Source organism: Rhea americana, unplaced genomic scaffold (assembly GCF_003343005.1).
Source record: "Rhea americana isolate MKP2758 unplaced genomic scaffold, rheAme1 scaffold_286, whole genome shotgun sequence".
NCBI lineage: Eukaryota > Metazoa > Chordata > Aves > Rheiformes > Rheidae > Rhea > Rhea americana.
Window position 1 is genome coordinate 406156 of NW_028186408.1, and position 17736 is coordinate 423891.

At 44.2% G+C, this 17736-nt stretch overlaps 2 protein-coding genes across 6 annotated transcripts in view; one reads left to right on the top strand and one right to left on the bottom strand.

Annotated features, from left to right (window-relative positions):
- Window positions 1-658: 658 nt before the first annotated feature.
- On the bottom strand, window positions 659-13462 carry EFCAB12 (EF-hand calcium binding domain 12). 4 transcript variants are annotated; one of them, XM_085308881.1, is made up of 9 exons: window positions 8746-8875; window positions 8387-8497; window positions 6573-7167; window positions 6128-6322; window positions 5247-5400; window positions 4370-4548; window positions 3443-3656; window positions 2289-2436; window positions 659-1013 (listed from the first exon to the last, which is right to left on the bottom strand). In XM_085308881.1, exons 3-9 carry the CDS (start codon window positions 7074-7076, stop codon window positions 746-748), a joined length of 1662 nt encoding a protein of 553 aa, XP_085165007.1. In that variant the 5' UTR covers window positions 7077-7167; window positions 8387-8497; window positions 8746-8875; the 3' UTR covers window positions 659-745. The 4 variants fall into 4 exon arrangements, 2 of the variants coding, with proteins under 2 accessions (XP_085165007.1, XP_085165006.1); XM_085308880.1 differs by lacking the exon at window positions 8387-8497; XR_014896339.1 differs by lacking the exons at window positions 659-1013; window positions 2289-2436; window positions 3443-3656; ... (2 more) ...; window positions 6128-6322; window positions 8387-8497 and adding exons at window positions 9320-9423; window positions 10106-10255; window positions 10493-10627; ... (1 more) ...; window positions 11977-12836; window positions 13245-13462 and having other exon boundaries at window positions 7073-7167; window positions 8746-8952.
- A 229-nt stretch (window positions 13463-13691) lies between these two features.
- The window catches only part of IFT122 (intraflagellar transport 122), a 33510-nt gene continuing 29465 nt past the window's right edge, over window positions 13692-17736 (top strand). Inside the window, exons 1-6 of one of the 2 annotated variants that reach the window (XM_085308883.1) lie at window positions 13692-13769; window positions 14057-14123; window positions 15092-15176; window positions 16030-16108; window positions 16878-16954; window positions 17396-17462. In XM_085308883.1, the coding sequence (XP_085165009.1) occupies window positions 13729-13769; window positions 14057-14123; window positions 15092-15176; window positions 16030-16108; window positions 16878-16954; window positions 17396-17462 (416 nt within the window). In that variant the 5' untranslated portion in view covers window positions 13692-13728. The remainder of the gene's footprint in view (window positions 13770-14056; window positions 14124-15091; window positions 15177-16029; window positions 16109-16877; window positions 16955-17395; window positions 17463-17736) is intronic. The other variant, XM_085308884.1, reaches the window with a different exon arrangement.

Sequence of the window (17736 nt, forward strand, 5' to 3'; positions counted from 1 at the left end):
CTGGCCGTGGGGGCCGTGGGGCCCTCGCGGCCCGCAGCGGGAGCCCCTGGGGGCACGGGTCTCCCCTTGGGACACAGGACCGCCCTGGGGACACGGGGACCTCCCCTGGGGACACAATCCCCCAGGGACATGGGTACCTCTCTGGGAACGTGGGAGCTCGGCAGGGACTCGGGCTGCCCCAAGGGGAGCGGCCCAGGAACAGGTGATTTCCACACACACAAACACACACGGATCTTCCCTGGGGACACGAGACCTCTCCAAGGACAAAGGGACCTCACGCTGGGACACGGGGACCTCCCCTGAGGGCACAGGAACCTCCCTTGGGGGCACGGAGACCTTCCGGTGGGAACCTCCCCCTGGGGACCTTGGGGATTCTGAAAGACATGCCCCTGTCATAACCTTTGGGAAGTCTAAGCTTCTCTTTGTTGCCAGAATAAGGTTGGATTTCTCTCCTAACACTAAAATAGAGGGTTAGTGACATGGCAACTGCCCCCATTCCCACTTAATTTGCGCCCAGGAAGCAGGAACTCACTACCCTTTATAAAACAGCCTCTTGTTACTGGATGAGCAGAACAGCTCCCAGTTGAGATGTGTGTTTTGGTGCCAGTCCAGCTCCCCCCTAACTTTAACTTGAATATATACTGTGTGATACCTTTATTTCTTCCGTGAGCACAGCCCAGATCCATGGAGATGACTGATGGATCACAAACCTGTTCTCATGGCACGTGCTGCTGTGCAAATCACCTCAGAGGAAATGGGTCTTTCTGAACGCAGTATCTCCGTAGGTCAAGTATCCTTGATCGCTGAGAAGCCAGCTGCAGTCAGGGTTGTAGATGCCGTGATAGACGGGCTTGGTTGAGTGAACGTAGCTGAACAAGGCATGCGCCCTGCCAGGCTCCGCTGAAGGTAGGTAAAGGCATATCTTGTCCAGAAGGTGACCTGGCCAGAAGTTATTGTCATTTGACTTGCTCACATGGGCAATTTTTTTTTGCATTTTATTCCTTTGGAGCTGCCTGGAAAAAAAGAAAAGAAAGGATGAGAGAGAATAATAATATGTTTTACAGAGATCAAATTCTAGGTAGTTTCACCACTCCTTTTAGTAATGACAAAAGTGAGACTGACAGGAGCCAGCTAGCACAGCTTCCAGGATCCAGGAAGCTCTGCCAGGCTTACGCCCTTTTCTGACATTTCTGAGATTAGRGTTATGAATACTTTTGTTTGAACAGATTGAGATGCTGATCCTAAGTATTTTTTCAATGGCATGTTCAACCTGCCTACATTTCTCAAGACAAACTAGGCTGACAGATGACCTTTTAGAGAGAATTGTAATTCAGCTTTCCTTGTGTTAGACCCAAATATTTGCTGCATAATCGGGTGTATCTGTCCTTAGGATACATTATTTATATTAGAAATGCCAACTTCCAAAAATATCTCAAGAGCTGTTACATTGCCCATCACCATAGTACCTCTACACTCTAACACTCTTTAAACCTTCTTTAACTGAGATAAACAGAGAAGACTGTGCTCTACTTTGCTATGCTTTTTCCCTCTCAAAACTTCTCCAGTGATCCAAACAGTTCAGACTGTGTGATTTTTGGAGARAGAAAATTCTTTGCTGTTTCGGCAGCCCTGGTTGGTAGGAGGAAGGTTGGACCATGCTGTTTCCCTCTGAGAACCTATTCTTGTAGTCCTGTAAAATTCATGATGAGGTTTGAACAAGTGAAGGCATTGCTTCTCAAGTAGGAGTTCCAGTTCATTTAAGACCTGTGCAGAGCTTTTTTTTCCTTTTTTTAAGTACTATTTATTGCTTTCTGAAAAATCAACCCATAAAAATTGCAGTGTGARGTTCTGACATTAGGTTTAATAATCGAAATCCAGTGTTTTCAGTATTACAGGAGCAAGGTAACTGCATCTCTAAAGCTACTCAGGATCAGACAGTAAAGCTTGATTGGGTCACTCTGAGGAGGACCTTCTTAGGAAAGAAGTTTTGTCACCTCTGTAGCTCTCTGCAGGTTCACAGTACAAAACTAAACCTAACTAGTCTCTAATGCTCCTGCCAGGCATCGCTGGTACCACTGCAACCCAATGGCTTTGCTAAAATACAGAAGTGTCCATGTAGCTGAGAAGAGAATCTGCCTCTTCATTGTCACTGGCTTCTCCCTTGCAGCATCCTAGTATTTCATTCCAACACATTGGTACCAGCTCAGATGCAATGAGGAACAAGCACACAGGAGTGATATACAACTGGGMAGCAGGAGGAGACTGATCTTAAAATTCTTTGAACAAACCTGTTTTGCATCTCTTTGGCCTGCTTTCTGGATGCGCTCACAGGTGACAGCGTGTGGGTCGGTGTTGTGGTGTAGGGCCCTCCAGGCTGCCTGATTTTCAGTATGTCTTCTCCCTCTTTTATGATCTTGTCCCCTGGGTGCAGCAGGGCTGTTGGCAAAGTGCACAATGAAGAGTCATGGCTTGCCCCACACAGCGATGGTGTAAGGGCAGCAAATGCTGAATCCATTTACCCAAGGAAACTTAAATTCTCCAACTGCCCCAGGACTGTACAAATGTTATCCCTCACCACACAGTCGAGGTCATCTCTGTTTCACTCTCAATTCTGTCTGGGAGGTGGTACAGGCAGGATGTGAAAGGGAAAGGTATCAGGGCCCTGCAGGCACCAACAGCCCTTTTTGGCCCTGCTCAGTCTCACCTGGGCACCCCCTGGCCCTGCTTGGGGCCCAGGACCCTGTTTCAGCTCAGCCTGGGGTCGCAGTCCTGGCCGAGCCGCCTTGTAGGGGTGCCAGTCTCCAGCCCTGCATGTGCCTCACTGTGGACCCACTGATCCTCGCACATGGGCTGACTGCCCAGCCTGAAATTGGACCTGCCTTGCCACCATGAATTTGCTGGATGATCTGGACTCCTGGTTGAGTCTGGCTGCCAGCTCAGGTGCTGTGGGGCTGGGTGCTGGCCAGCGAGGCCCCTGCCCTGCTGGCCCTGGTACCACTCTTGGCTCCTGGCCTCCATCCCTTAGAGAGCAGCTGGCCCTCGCTGCACCCTGACAGGAGGGGAAAACGGTCCCAACCTCATGGCAGGACGTGCTTGGAGGGTGACTGTCTTCTCAGCAGCGGGGGCAGCTCTGCGCGCCATGCTGGGAACTGGGATTTACCAGTACAATAGCAGTGGAAGACAAATTAATGGAGACACTAGAACCCTCTGCCTCTGCCCCATCCTCCAGGAAGCCCAGTGACAGCCTAGCTCCCGAAAGCCAGGCCCTGCCCTGGGCCTGCTAATTGTCTGATCCTAATCAGCAGTATYCTATTGCTCTCCTCAGGCTGCAGACAGGCCTCACCAGCAGCCCTCATACATGAGCTGTGTTTCTGGGTGCAGAAAGAGATGCAAGTCTGTCAGATTCAGTGCATTCACATCAAGCTGTTGGTCTTTGCTTTACCTTTTTGCAGCATCATCTTGGTGAGATGAATTTTGTATTCTTTGCACAGCTTGAAGCTCTTCAGATAGGTCAGGAAGCAATTCCTGCGATACTGATCAACCAGTTCTGCCATGTCACCCTCTAGAGTCGATGGCAGGCAGTGCTCATCAACATATTTATCCCCAGATCTGACCAGCCGACATTTTTCTTTCCATTCTATTGGGGTGTCTTTGCTCTGCAAGTAAAGGACAGGTCCCAGTCAGCATTGCTGGGCAAGTGTGTTTGTGCCATAGTGGATCAGTGAGGCACTCCTTTTGGARGAGCTACAGGCAAGGCTACATCTCCAAGGAGCATGCAAACAGGACTCTGCAGCCTGCAGTGGGACCAGGCACCTTCTGTGGGTACAGCTCCCTTCCAGAGCTGGCTCCTCAGACAGATTCTCCCTAGAATGCCCTRTAGGGCAGTATGCTGGCATCCAGGCAAGAGGAAGTCACCTTGGATTCTGCCAGAGCTCATTCAACCCTACATGCTCCAAGTAAAATATTTTGAGGTGAATGAATCAGTTTTATATTTCCATTTGACCATCTTACACTGAAACAGGACAAAGTGCCCATCAGAATCTTGAGGACAAATCATGGTCTGGTGCACAGGTAGATATACAATCAAAAAAAGACCTTCCATCACCAGACATAAAAATTGCATTATCTACCAAACATCATCTTTTTCTTGCCATTTACCCATAAAAAGTATTTATCTCACYGAAGTGTACAGAAGCCAGACCATTTGTTTCAGAGGTTTTGTAGCACCTCAGCTCTAAGGCTATGTTGTCAAGGGACTGTTAAAAAGATAATATTCACAATAAATGCCCTGCTCTTTACTGTCCTCCAAAGCAGCTCACACTTGCCAACACAYGCAGGTGCATCTGTGCTCTTGTCACATACACAATACCTTCTCCCTTCGCCTCCTGTCTCTGAATTGCTTTCCAATCTCTTCCATTTCATCGTAGGTTAGGTGTCTGCGTTCTGGCTCCATGTTGATTGGGGGAACTTCTAACAGTATTAACCCAGTTTCAGGCTTGGTAGGAACAGGAGGCTTCATTTCTTTGGTTTTGCCCTCAGCTTGTACACCTATGATACATTACGAAAACAAACAAAAAGCTCGGAGAAACTGTGTTACAAAGCAGCAGAGAGAAACATCTGGACYGATCAATATTTAAGACAAAGCAATTTTGCCTTTCGTGCAACCTGAAACTCCCAACAGACTCAGATCTTTGAATGAAAACGTCCTTCAGCTTTTGATCCTGACATATTACAGCCTATCCCGATCTCTAGTTTACAGTTTCCTGAAGTGTTCTGTTTGCATACAACATATTTTTAATCTGCAAAACACTGAGTACAATACAAGGGCAGCAAAATGCCTCTTATAGGTGTGTAAACTGTCACTTAAGATGACACAGATACTGTGACAAGCCTTCAGGTCTGTATTAGATTTTTTTWAAAAAAAAACCCAGCTCTTTTGAGTTTGTGTTTTCCAGCTGCCACTGAGAGCTGGAGAAAGATCTGGTTTTGATCAACTGGATGATCAATGCAAACAAACAAAATCTTGTACAGGCTATCATACCTCAGGCTTCTGATTTTAAGCCAAACCTAGAAGATCAGAAAATCTCTCTCCTGCAATTGGGCTGACTACAGTATTGCACATCTGCTGGATTCCTCAGCTTTTCCCCAGAGAAGTCTCCTTCTAGCCACTCTGCTACAGGGCATATTCTACATATGCTTTGGTAAGGATATAGAGATGCTTTTCCAGCACAGTGTTTTCCTCTCACCTGTTTTGGTSTCTCTGCATTGCCCTTGCATCATTTCCAGCCATCGATCTTGACATTCAATCAGATCGTCATTGCTTATAAAATTCCCCCGTTTTGAGGAAGTCAGGAAGATGATGACTTCCTCCAGATCCTTGTCACTTATGGGAACTTTGGTCTGGTGATCAAAAACAAAATGACATTGTGATCACAAAAAGTCCGAGGCTTGCCACAGAGCCAGGAGGGATGGGCTTTCCTGCTATTCCAGCTGTACYTGCAGGTAGGCAGGGCACAAAGATGACCTGGTGAGGTTTACTTGGGCCTATCCAGATTATTAACATTACTAGACCTTTGCTGCCTTCTGCAGAGCTCTCAGCTGTTAACATGCCAAACTTCCCAGCCCTCTTGGTTTTGAGAAGTCCTTCAGGGGTTGACTGTCATATCAGATGACAGATGAACTGCTAAATCCTGACAGACCTGACTGCTCTGCACAACTGCGCCCCTGGGAAGCAAGGCTCCACATGAGCAGTGCTGTACAAACACGTGCTGAAAGGTAGTCCAATGGGAARTATTTGAGATTGGAGGGGGCAAGCTCAATGCAAAGTGTCAACATTGGGACACCTGACGGCACCTCAGGGTGCACAGTAGGATCCGGTCAGCCGCACGGCTGAGTAGTGACTGTGCTTAGACCTGGAGGCAGTGGGTTTCCCTCCCTGCTGGGACTCGCTCCAGGTTACATCCAGCTTCTCTGCACCTTTCCCTCCCCTTTCCCCACAGGCATTTCACAGACTGTGGGAGCAATTCCCTGAGGAAATACCCCATCTGCTCCACTGAAACCTGTCTGGGTTTGCATGCAGGAAAATAAAGAGTTGCAGCTGTTCATTACTTTTCTGTTCTCTACATACCTCCTTGATGACTTTAATGAAGTCTTCTCTTGTGATTTTCCCCYTGTCCATATCAGCCTTCCTGAATAAGTCCACCATCTTCAAACTGTGTTTGTGCAGGAGATTGTGCAGCGTGACAAGAGCCCGGGGGTACGGCACACGAATAACGGGAGCGCTACCCCTGCACCAGAGCTGGCCGCTCCCCGCTGGCGAGCACTGAAAAAGATTGGAAAATAACCCTGCCGTCACCGTTGTCCAGGATTACCATGCCAGCAGCTGTGACATCCGCTGGGCAAAGCAGCATCACTCTACTGGTTTGAGAACAGCTGGTCTTTTCCATGCACGTCCGGTGAAMGTGCTGCAACGCCTCATGCACCGGGCAGGTCTCTGTGACCCTGGGCAGTGGCAGGGCTGCGTGGGCAGCGGTGCCATAGCCCCAGGGCAGAACAGTGCAGCGTATACTGACCTCCAGGCTGTGGGTCGGGCCTGACTTGCTTCTAGCCTTCCTGTCTGCTCTGCATGCCTTTATTCTTCTCCAGACTCTTTCTTCTTGATCACTGCGGGAAGCTTTTYGCATCAACCATCTTTCCACATCCACAAGGCTTTCCAGCTGGGAACGGAATTGCTTCCTTTCTATAATCCATGCCTCCAGCTTTTGCAGATCATCTTCTGTATCGGAGGTGATCCTTGGAGAACTGAGGCTATCTTCTCCCTCCTGGGGCGTCTGCAAAACAGCTGAGTGACAGAAATTCGGGCCTGGAGTTGGCTGGGAAAAGGGAAAAGCTGGTCCTGCTATAGGTGGAGCAAAAATAATGCGACGTCTGGATTTGGGTGGCCCAAACCTACTTGCTTTCAACTTAAGGAAAAATTGTGGATACATATTTCTCAGCCGGTGTCGTTTGAAACAGTGCCCCAAGAACAGTTCTGGCCTGACATCGGTCAAATCGTCAATTAAATCCTTGCTCATCATGCTGGTACTCTAAGTGACAACAGATGCACTTGTTAYAAAACCTAGTGTCAAGCCCGTCTGGATCGATTTCTTTGCAGATCTGGCTTTGATCCTAGAGGAGGAAAAAAAAAGTAGACTAAAATTTTGTAAGATCTTTCTAAGCTAAAATGAAGTAATCCATGAAGCAATAAAAAGGAGTTAGCAGTGTTTTGACAGGAGTGTGACTAATGCCTCTTTGCAGCCGGCTTGGACCTGATACCATGTCTCACAGCAGCATGAAGAAGAATATGCTGCTGACATAAGCTGCTGCTAACAACCAGCTGAGATAAAATGACTTTTTCCTCATCTCATTATTTTAGAAGGATTAACAGAGGTGCCAGGAGCTGCGGAATATTTCCAGACAAGTAAGCAATTCCCCTCAGCAGGTTTCTTCTGAGGCTAACGTTGATTCAGCCCAACCTCCTGCCTTCTTTTCAGTGCAGAGGTGACCCCCCCGTAAAGGGGGCACGCCAGCCTAACAGCCTCTTTTCCCYGTGCGGTACGCTGCCTCTGCCAGCCGCTTTCTGCGCGCTGCCCGGCCACAAGGGCACCAGGCAGAGGGGAGCCAGCGCTGAGGGCCCGGCCCGGCCCGGCCCGAGCGACGTCCCCGGCCCGCCGCCTGCGCGCGGCCGCGTTGCCGCGGGAGCCATGGCAACGCGGCGCTGATTGGCCGGCGGGCGGGCGCGGGGCGCTGCGCGCGGCGGGCTCTGGCGTCGCCATTTGCTTCAGGTGGCGGGCGCTGAGGGCCGGGCGGCGGCGCCGTGGGCGGCGGGCGCCCCCCGGGACGGTGACGGGGCTGCCGTGTTTACGCGCAGGTGCTGCTGTTCATCAGCTTCCCCCGGAGGAGTCCACCGCCCGCGGCGAGCCGCAGCGGCAGCGCTACGTTCGAGTACACCCGCAAAGGTGGTGCAAGTCGCAGCCGGGGGTCACTACACCCGACCACGCGCGAGGAACGGGGAACCGACCGCGCCAATGCGGGACCATCTAAAGCATCCACGGCCTCTGCTCCCGCTCAGGAGAGCGGCGTTCAACCCTACCAGTTTTCCCTGTCTTACTTCTCTCTGTACAACTGCTTCTGTGCTCACTTGAGACACAGAGATTACAGCAGTTGTTTTTAATACAGCAGCTGATGTATACACTGGGTCCTAGCTTGGCTGCAGTTACCTGCACAGCCCTGATCCACCCTGTGTACAACATTTGCATGTTCTCTTCATGCATGCCGATCACTGTATATAACATGCTTTCAGAAACACTGACTTTAAAGCACGCCAGATGTTCAGAAAGATGATTACCTCAAAAGACATCTTTGAAAAAAGACAGCAACCGTCCTTTGACTCACTAGCATAAATGCAGGGCCTACTTTCTCAGGTCTAGTCACAAGTTAATCAGAAGGAACCAAAAATCTGTCACATTTCACAAAGGAAAACAGAGCAATAAATTGTGTGACAACGCAACTTGTTTTAACCAAACAAATACAAAATAAACACTTGGAAGTTCTTTCTTTGGTTAGGAAGTGTGATGTTACCTATAATCCATTGTAAACTGTGACAAGATTCAGTTAACTGTGCAGCTTTAAACAGACTCTACAAAAATTTAGATACATATATTTAAAATTTAAAACTTTTAATCTTCATTTTATTACAATGATTACCTGAGTTTAATATGTTACACAAATATTTAGATTGAGAACTTGATGATCAGAACAACTCTTGAAGGATATCCACTTCATACAGATAGCAAGTTGGTAAATACAAGATGAGGTTGTATTAATTGTTTGTTTTCAATCTAAACTTAGTTTCTCATGATTTTCCCAGAGCCATGCATGATATATGTTTAACTTGTGATCCTTTGGCTGCACCTGAAACATAATTAAGGCATTTAACATTTRCAAAAAATGTCTTCACTTTGCTAACATTAAATATATAGAACCAAATTCCTAGCTAGTGCAGAGAAGAGAATATCATCCCCACATTAAGGAAAGAAAAAAAGTGTAAAATAGAAAATTACAGAAAAATCAAGGGGATGTGGGTCTTGATTTACAGAATCAGACTCTTAAAAGGTATATTCTGTACATTCAATTAATTGAAGATGAAAACTTGCTATCATTTTTATTTGTTTAATCCAAGTGATTTTGTCTGTAAAAGTCTAACAAAGCAAAAGGACAGACTGCTACTGCTTTGAGCATGTTTTGGATCAAGCCCTGCAAGAACATCAGCATCACATACCTCTTTCCATTCATTGACACAGAAGATTCTGTAAGAGTCATTTCCATATTTTCCAATTCCATGCAGTTCAATGGGATACCTCCACTGTTTGGTCAGATACTCATCTAGAATGCATAGTCACATACTTCACTATATACAGGAAAGTGGATCACAGAAAGCAAGTCTAGACAAAATCCTGATTCTCTATTATTGTCCCAAACCTCTATTTTAGAACATTTTAAAAGAAAAACAGTACTAGTTTTAGCTATTTTCTAGCTAAAGTAGATGAAGAATCCCTGTTGAGTCACAAAACATCTTTCAAACAAATCACTGTGAGTGCATTTCAAATAAATCTCTCTCCTCAGAATCCACAGAGGAATGCTTTTACTTTAAGTATGAAGTACAGAAAGTATCTGAGACTCATAGAAAAATTTAGGCTGGAAGGGACTTTTGGAAGTCATCTGATATGAACTAAAGCAGAACCATCTTACTGGAGTGTTGGAAAATACTAAACTAGTCCTGGAGACAGTAATTAACTTTTTCCACTCAAAGAATTCTCCTAAACGAAAGTCTTTTGCAGAACTCATTAGGTATGTTACTTTAGTCTCTATTTTATTCTCAGTTAAGGCAATTGGATGGACAGCTTTACACACATAAGACCAATGTATCCCAAAGCTGCATAAAGTAAGACAACACCAATATTTATCAAACTGAAAGAAATGGCCACAGAGCACTGTTTGAAAACAATGCATTTCTTTTAGCTAACATAATACAGAACATTCTACAACCATACTAAGGAAAATCTACCTGAAAACTTTATCATAGTTTTCGCTCTGAGTTCATAGAGGCCGAGAGGTTTGAGCAGCTCTGACATTTCTTTCCAGTCTGCAGTTCTTGTTATTTCAGGAGAAGGATATTTCTTAAGGAACTCCCAGAGCACAGGAATTGCCATCTTACCTAACCAAAGAAATCACTGTGAACAGAACACTGCAGGTAATTCTCTTTTGTGATTATTTATGTATGTTTTTGGAAGTGAACTTTTGCTGACTTAGGATTTACATGTTTTTTACATTAACACAAGCTATAAAATGCATWTCATCTTTCATTAATGCCATAAAAATTTTGGCAGCTGTTCTGACCCTAAGATAACAGCACCCCAACATATACACAACACAAAATTGTATTACTCTTTACCTGAAGTCTTATTGAGAAATATGGTTGCAATAAGCAGTTTCCATGGATCATGGAAAAGAGTTTCTTGGACCAAGTTAAAAGGAGAACGTGGAGGAGTCCATTTTCTGAAGGCCTTCCTTCTAGGTGGGCTTGGAGCTGTACACAAAAGTAATATGGGAACAGTTATTGGGAAATAAAGGATGAATTAATCTAAAAGAAAATAATTAGAAAAAGGAGGAACTTTCAGAGTAATTCATCTTTGTGGGAGCACTGTATGTGGATGGAGCACTGGCAATTCACTTGCTCTCTTTTACAAAACTGCAAGGGCCTGTGTGTCCCTGGCATAGTATACCGTAAGAGCAAAGGCTGCCTATATCTGTGGTACTGTGTTTCAATGGTATACATATTTTCAAAGAGGGGCCCTTCACAGCTATCTTCACCTTCTTTTGTAAGTACAGAGCAATAGCCACAGAGTAGAGGGTTTCCCCTCAACAGAAAAACACCTCAGTGGTCTGTAAAGAACCTTCCCAACACCCACTCAATCCATCCTCTTACAGTTGCTGCAAGAGCTGCCGATTCATTTGGTATTAGATATAATTGTTGTTTGCAAGATACAAACCACCAAGTTTTAAAATGGGACAAGATTAACACTCGTGCAGTAAACCTAGCTCTYAGTCTACAGAGCATGGCTATACTTGAGCCAGCCTAAAACTGCAAGAAATTTTCCATAACTTTACTTCATATTGAACCATCATATTCCTCTGTGCATAAAATATTTTTTTTTCCTTAAAGAATATTATACCTTCTTTGCAGTATTTACTTGAAAAATACGGACTTGTTTTCCTCCTTTCCACCTGTGTTCGGGGAATAGATTCTTCTGTAAAGAAATAATATTTTAGCATTATTTCTGTCACAATTTAAAAAAAATTGCTTTTAGGTTTCATGTATGTTTTCCTCTTTATGTTGTGATGGGAATACAAGGATTTTTAGTAGGTGCRTAGAATGTTAACACACTTTGGATTCACCCCAGTACTTCTGTATTTCAGCTCTATGAATTATCTTCAGAAGAGAAACCATTACTTTGCAACAGCCTGAGGAAACATGTTCAGCTACAGTCAAGATTTAAATGTTCTCCACAAACTATTATCAGATGAAACAAGCTAAAACTAGGCTGTTTCATGAATCAAAAAGTGACCAATGGTGCAGTAGCATTAGAAGAGCTATTGCAAGGAAAGTAATGATCATCACTATACTGTATCATAAAGCTGGAGAGACCAGTACAGTAAGTTCCAGCTGTGAATAAAGCCTCATTAAGTTAAATGCTGCAGAATAAAGAAATGAGATGGATTCCCATAAGAGCACACACAGATCATCTTCACTTGCATGGATGAAGTATGGCCAAGCATAAAGTAGCCTGATCTGAAGCAGAATACTTTTCTGCTAAAGTTCAGGAATACTCCTCGCACGGAGTTAGAATAGTACTCTACTCAAAAACACATATATACCTTGCAGCATTTTAATTTCTGTGAAGATTTTCTTGTCACAAAGTTGCAAAAYGTTAGCATCTGCTTCAGTGTTGGATTTAAAATTCTGGTTATCTGGATTCTCTTGATCTGTCTCATTCCCTATTTCCAATTCATAAGTCTTCTCAGATTTTGCAGAAGATGTTTCATTAAAACTTTTTTCTACATACTCCAACTCAGCTACACTCTTCAACTCTTTTCCCAAGTGAGCTGTGACTGATCCCAGCTGTATTTCTGACTGTGATCCAGCAATCAGTAATTCCTCTGTTAAGAGAGCTTTTCTTTTTCCTGAATCCACAGGTTCTGTATTCTGCTCATCTGATCCTTGACTGTTAGAAACACATATGTCTTTCTTTCTACAGAATTTCTTGTTTTGAATGCACTCAATTTCTTGTTTATTATATACTTTTCTCTGTCTTTTGGTTTGGGTATTATCTGGATTTCTCTTTTCTGAGCTCTTTCTAGTTCTGTTATTCTGAACACTTTTTCTGACTGCTCCCTTTTTTTTGGTTTTCAAACAGTCCTCTGGTTTTCTTTCTTTCATGATCAAATCTTCACTACTGCAAGTGGTTGTACCAGAAACATCTTTCAGTTGTTCATTTCCAGTTTGAACCTTATGAATTTTTTCTTCACCATTTTGTATGCTGTGGACTTGCGCTTGACAATCCTCTTTCTCTAAAACAGTTCCCACAGCTTTTGTGCTGCATCTTTTGGCCCTTGAGCGGGTACAGCTTTTAGGTGGTGCTGTAAAATCAAAATCTTCTGCTTTTAGAGTTGTCTCCCCAGTTTTACGAAAATAATCCGCTACTGCAACTTTTGATCTTAGTTTACGCCCTTCAGGACTGTAGTATGAAAGAAAAGTAAATGATTAGTGATGACTTTTATACCCTCTTGCTCTTCACTTAACAAATACTGTTGTCCCAAATCTGGGTTCTCTTACACTACCTGGTGCTTAAAAAAACCACCATGAAATGGTTGACAGGGTGATCACTCTAGACAACTTTCTGAGACTTGGTCAAAACAAGTGTATGCAAATAATTTACAGCTTAATGCATACTGAACACTTCATGAGCTGCACATACGTATTTTTATTTGCGAGTGCACACATTTATTAATATGAGGGGGGACAGAAGAAGCGGCTTGCCCAAGCGCAGCACGATCTCACCCGCCGCGCGCAGGTGAGACAGGACCGGGCTGTGGGCGGCAGCGCAGCGCCCTCCTGCCCGCCAGCACGCACTCCCAAGCGTTACCTGACAAAATAAACGTCGTATTTCCCCGCTGTTCTTCCGGACCGCCGCTGCTTCACGACCCGCTCCCAGCCGCGCGGGCCGCCGCCGCCCGCGGCAGCCGCGGCTCCGCTCCAGGAGCCCCGCTCAGCGCCGGGCCGCGACGCCGCCTCCATCGCGGCCCCCGCCGCGCTCCCGCCGCCACCCGCGTGACATCACCGCCCCCCGCGACGTCCCGCCGCCACTGGARCGGGGGGAGGAGCGCAGAGCCCGCCCGCTGCCATGGCAACCCAGCGCCTGCCCGCTCCCACTTCCGGTGCCGCCATTCCGCAGGCGCCTCCGCCACGTGACGAACCCCAACCTCCCCCCGCTACCCGAGCAGGCGCGAGCGCAGCGCCGCCCCGTCGCGTGGCCACGCCCTGCGCATGCGCGCCAGGCCGCGCCGGCGGCGGCCCCCGTGCGCATGCGCGTTGCCAGGGGCACCCGCGGGTGCCGCGGCGGCGGGGCGATGCGGGCCGCGCTCACCTGGCGCGACAAGGCCGAGCAGTGGTAAGAGCCGGGGCGCGGTGTCCCTGCCCCGGGCCGGCCCGGTGTCCCTGCCCCGTGTCCGGCCCGGTTCTGTGTGCTGCCCGCCGGCAGGCCGCCACCGGTTGTGTGCCTTCGGGAATCTGCTCAGCAATCGGGTGTACCCCCGCGCTTGCAGTGAGCGGGGGTTGTTGTGTGGAATTTCAAAGTTAGAAGCACGTTTTTGGTACTTTGGRAGCATAAATAAATTTGATACTTAAACGTCTGCCTACTAACATGAGTGGATTTGTTTGTTTGTTTGTTTTCTTTAGTATTTATGATCTCACATTCAAACCGGATGGGACTCAGTTGATAATTGCTGCTGGAAATAGACTACTGGTAGGACACGTTTTTTTTTCTTTCCTCCCCTCTTGCAGTTATAGCTGTAGGGGTGTGATTTCTTGTGCATTAATTTTTGAATGTATGAACCTATCAAAAATCCTCTTATCTCTTCAGCTTCAGCCTAATACATGTATATTTTCATATCGTCTAACTGTAAAATGTTTCAAAGCTATTTGATGTTTCTTACCGTTTTTTTAAGCTTTATTTCTAAGGGTAATGAGCTTTATGCTACTTGTGTCATCTTGTCCTTCCTTACCTCACCCAGAGATTTTGAATCTATTAACACTCAGCCAAACATCCCACAGTGGCAACGATGTACAAATCCTGTGTTGCAAGTTTTGTGGAGATCCCTCTGAAAAGATGGAAAAAAAAACTCACTAAGTGTCCCAGTGTTGAGAGGCGATTCAACTAGAGCTTTATCCAGCACCCTGGTCTGCTTGCCTGGTGCTAACCCAGCTCAGGACCAAGGTTCTCCTATGGTCTCTTGCAAAGCAGGCTGGGGGGTGGCTGGATGGCACAATTCCAGAGGTGTAATTCAGAGCTGCACGAAAGCAGGCTTTATTAGTTTCACTGCACGGTGTATTTAATGATGGCCCTTTCCAATAATTTGTTAGGCTTGAAAAATAGTTCTCAAATAGGGAAAGAATGGGATGATGTAAAACAAGCAGGCCAAATGTGCTGTTTGGACATGTCTTTTGTACGTGTGATTTGCTAGTGTTCAGTGTTCGTTCCTTCTGTGTGTTGAAAGAGAAGTATTACTTCAAGGAAGGGTGCTCTTATGTTTTAAAACATTTTTCTCTTGCCCTGTCCTAACTAACTAACAACATGGATTTTTTGCAAAAAAAAGCAAGCACAAAAATGTGCATACTCTTACTGGTTTGTTTCTCTGTTTTTGTAGTTTTAGGCCTTAGTCCTGTGTAACTCATTGAAAGATTGAAGTTTTATATTCATTTTTGTTTATATAGGTATATGATACTTCTGATGGAACCTTAATCCAGCCTTTGAAAGGACATAAGGACACTGTATATTGTGTGGCTTATGCTAAAGATGGTAAATATCACTTTTGAGGGCTTTGTTATTCTACTTTATAGAGCACATAATTTCTTCCCTTTGTTATTGAAAATTGATAAATAAAGGTAGTTTTAGTGATTGCATTTTGTACATATATGATCTTTTAGTATTGGGTTTTGAAAGGCATTACAAATGCTACAAGGAGAAGGAAATACTGCATTTCCATGTCTATAGGATTACCTGTTATGTTAATCCAAGAACTGCAGTCCCCACTTCCTTTCCCCTTCTGCTTCAGCTGCAGTTAAATTTTTTATTTATGGGGGTAGGTTGAGGAGACTTACCCTAGAAGTCCCTCTTTCTAGCAGTCTTGCCTCTGTTTTTTTTTTTTTTTTTTTTTTTTTTTTTCCCACCAGTTCCTCTCTCTCAGAGCTTCCTGATTGTCTGATCCTTCATCTAGACTCACTGCAGAGCTCACTCTGCTTCTCAGTTTTTTGTTGCCTCTGACTCTGATTCTGTGTGGACTGTAAGGATTTCCTGTCAAATACTGTGTTTTCAAAAGGTGCAAATATATTTATGTTATACTTGTGTGTAAATATACAATTTTTCTCTTGAGGCTAGTAACATAAGTCTTCAACCTGTGACTGACACAGGTTGGGAAGACTAGCTGCTTGCATTGCTGGGATTAACAATGAGTTCTCTGAGGGAGTAACAAAAGGTCATTCGAGTTTCATGTAGATAGAGAAGCACAGCCACATGAAGACACTTGCAATGTTAGGCCCTTTATTACTTGAGCCTTGTGAAGTTCAAGAACTTCTTGCTCCCTCTTTGGTTAAGTATTTGAAATGAAAGTGATTCTTAAATGTATGGGATTTAAATTATATTTAATTCCCAGGCAAACGGTTTGCATCTGGCTCAGCAGATAAGAGTGTGATAATTTGGACTTCAAAGTTAGAAGGAATTCTGAAATACACGTAAGTGATCCCTTTCAATTCTGTGCCCCTCAAGTACAAACTTTAGTTATAAATTTCTGCTGTCAAAGGATAAGTGATGTTAGAAGTGGAAGAAGGTTGACTAGGGTCAGAGAAAAGGCTGGCAGGAAAGAGGGAGGAACAAAGTATCTGAAAAGTAGGAAAAGTAATTAAAGGCATGAAAGAGGATGCAAAGTCTAGATAAAGGTTAATGAATTCAGAGGGTTGTCAAGAGGACTGGGGAATATCTGTACAGGTTGAGAGGGAATGAAACAGATTTTGATTCTGATCTTGTGTAGTAAACCAAATTAATATATTTCTAGTTCAAAGACCAAACTAAAGATAAGGATTGAGACTTCCCTCTTGGCTTTGTTTTGTATGTAATTTCTCAAGCTGTGTCTTCAAGTTCTGTTTCTGACTCTGTGTCTGTGTACAATTATTCTTGAAATTAGAAGTTAGGATTATACACAATCAGATTTATTTTAGAATTTGGCTATAACCTTTAATCACATTTCACAATGTTTCACAAACCACTGTCTACCTATATTTTTAGATAATATTGATGAAATGCACCAAATCCTTCATTTAAATACAATTATCTTTTTAAAATTCATTATTGATCTAGTTTAAGTAATTGCAGATTAATTTGATGTAATTTAAGCTGATCTAATTATTTCTGGCATCTGGTATGCCTTTCAGCTATCCTGCTGAAAGTTAGAAAATGAGGCATTTAAGAATGATTTATTGAAATATGATTGTAACTTTATTCTAGGCATAATGACTCTATACAATGCGTTTCATACAATCCTCTTACTCATCAGTTGGCATCCTGCTCTTCCAGTGATTTTGGTATGTCGTCTTCTTTCTTTTCCACTAAACCAGTAAATTCTGTTAAATTGAAGAGTGAAGCTAACTACAGATGAATACAGCTCTTATTCAGAAGAAATGAGGTATAAAGATACTGCTACCTAACAAAGTAGCATTAGATATTTATTTAACTCACTTAAACACAGTTGAAAAAGGGTATGTAGTGAGATGCCATAGTTTAAAACACAGTGCTTTATTTCACCCTGACTTTTCTGGAGATGCTTGTTCTGTAATATTCAGATGGATTTTTTATATATATTTTTTTGATAAATATTATCTATTTAAACAATCTTTCTAGCAATGAGTGAGATTTTGATCCCTCTGAAATCCAGAATGACTTTTCTGTCTATGTGTATTTCTAGTCTGAATGCTGATCAACACTGGCTTGTAGTTTACTTGCGTTTTTTGTTTGTTTTGATGAAGGTTTGTGGTCTCCTGAACAGAAGTCAGTCTCTAAACATAAAACTAGCAGTAAGATTACTTGCTGTAGGTAAGTTTTAAGAATTGCCTGTATCATTTTAGTTAGTTTCATTACAAACCCTAATAYGCAAGCTTACAGAGAAACAAGTTCAAATAGCATAGTTAAATGCAGAGACAGTAACCAGTAGTGTGAGGTAGGCTCCCCTAACTTGCTGTTGAGTAGCATTATGTACTTAATGCTGCTTTGCCATTCTTATCTTTACAATGCTTCAATAGCAATTATGATGCTCCAGTAGCAATATGACTATTATTTGTCAAAAATGGTTTGTTCTTTCTTGTATCCT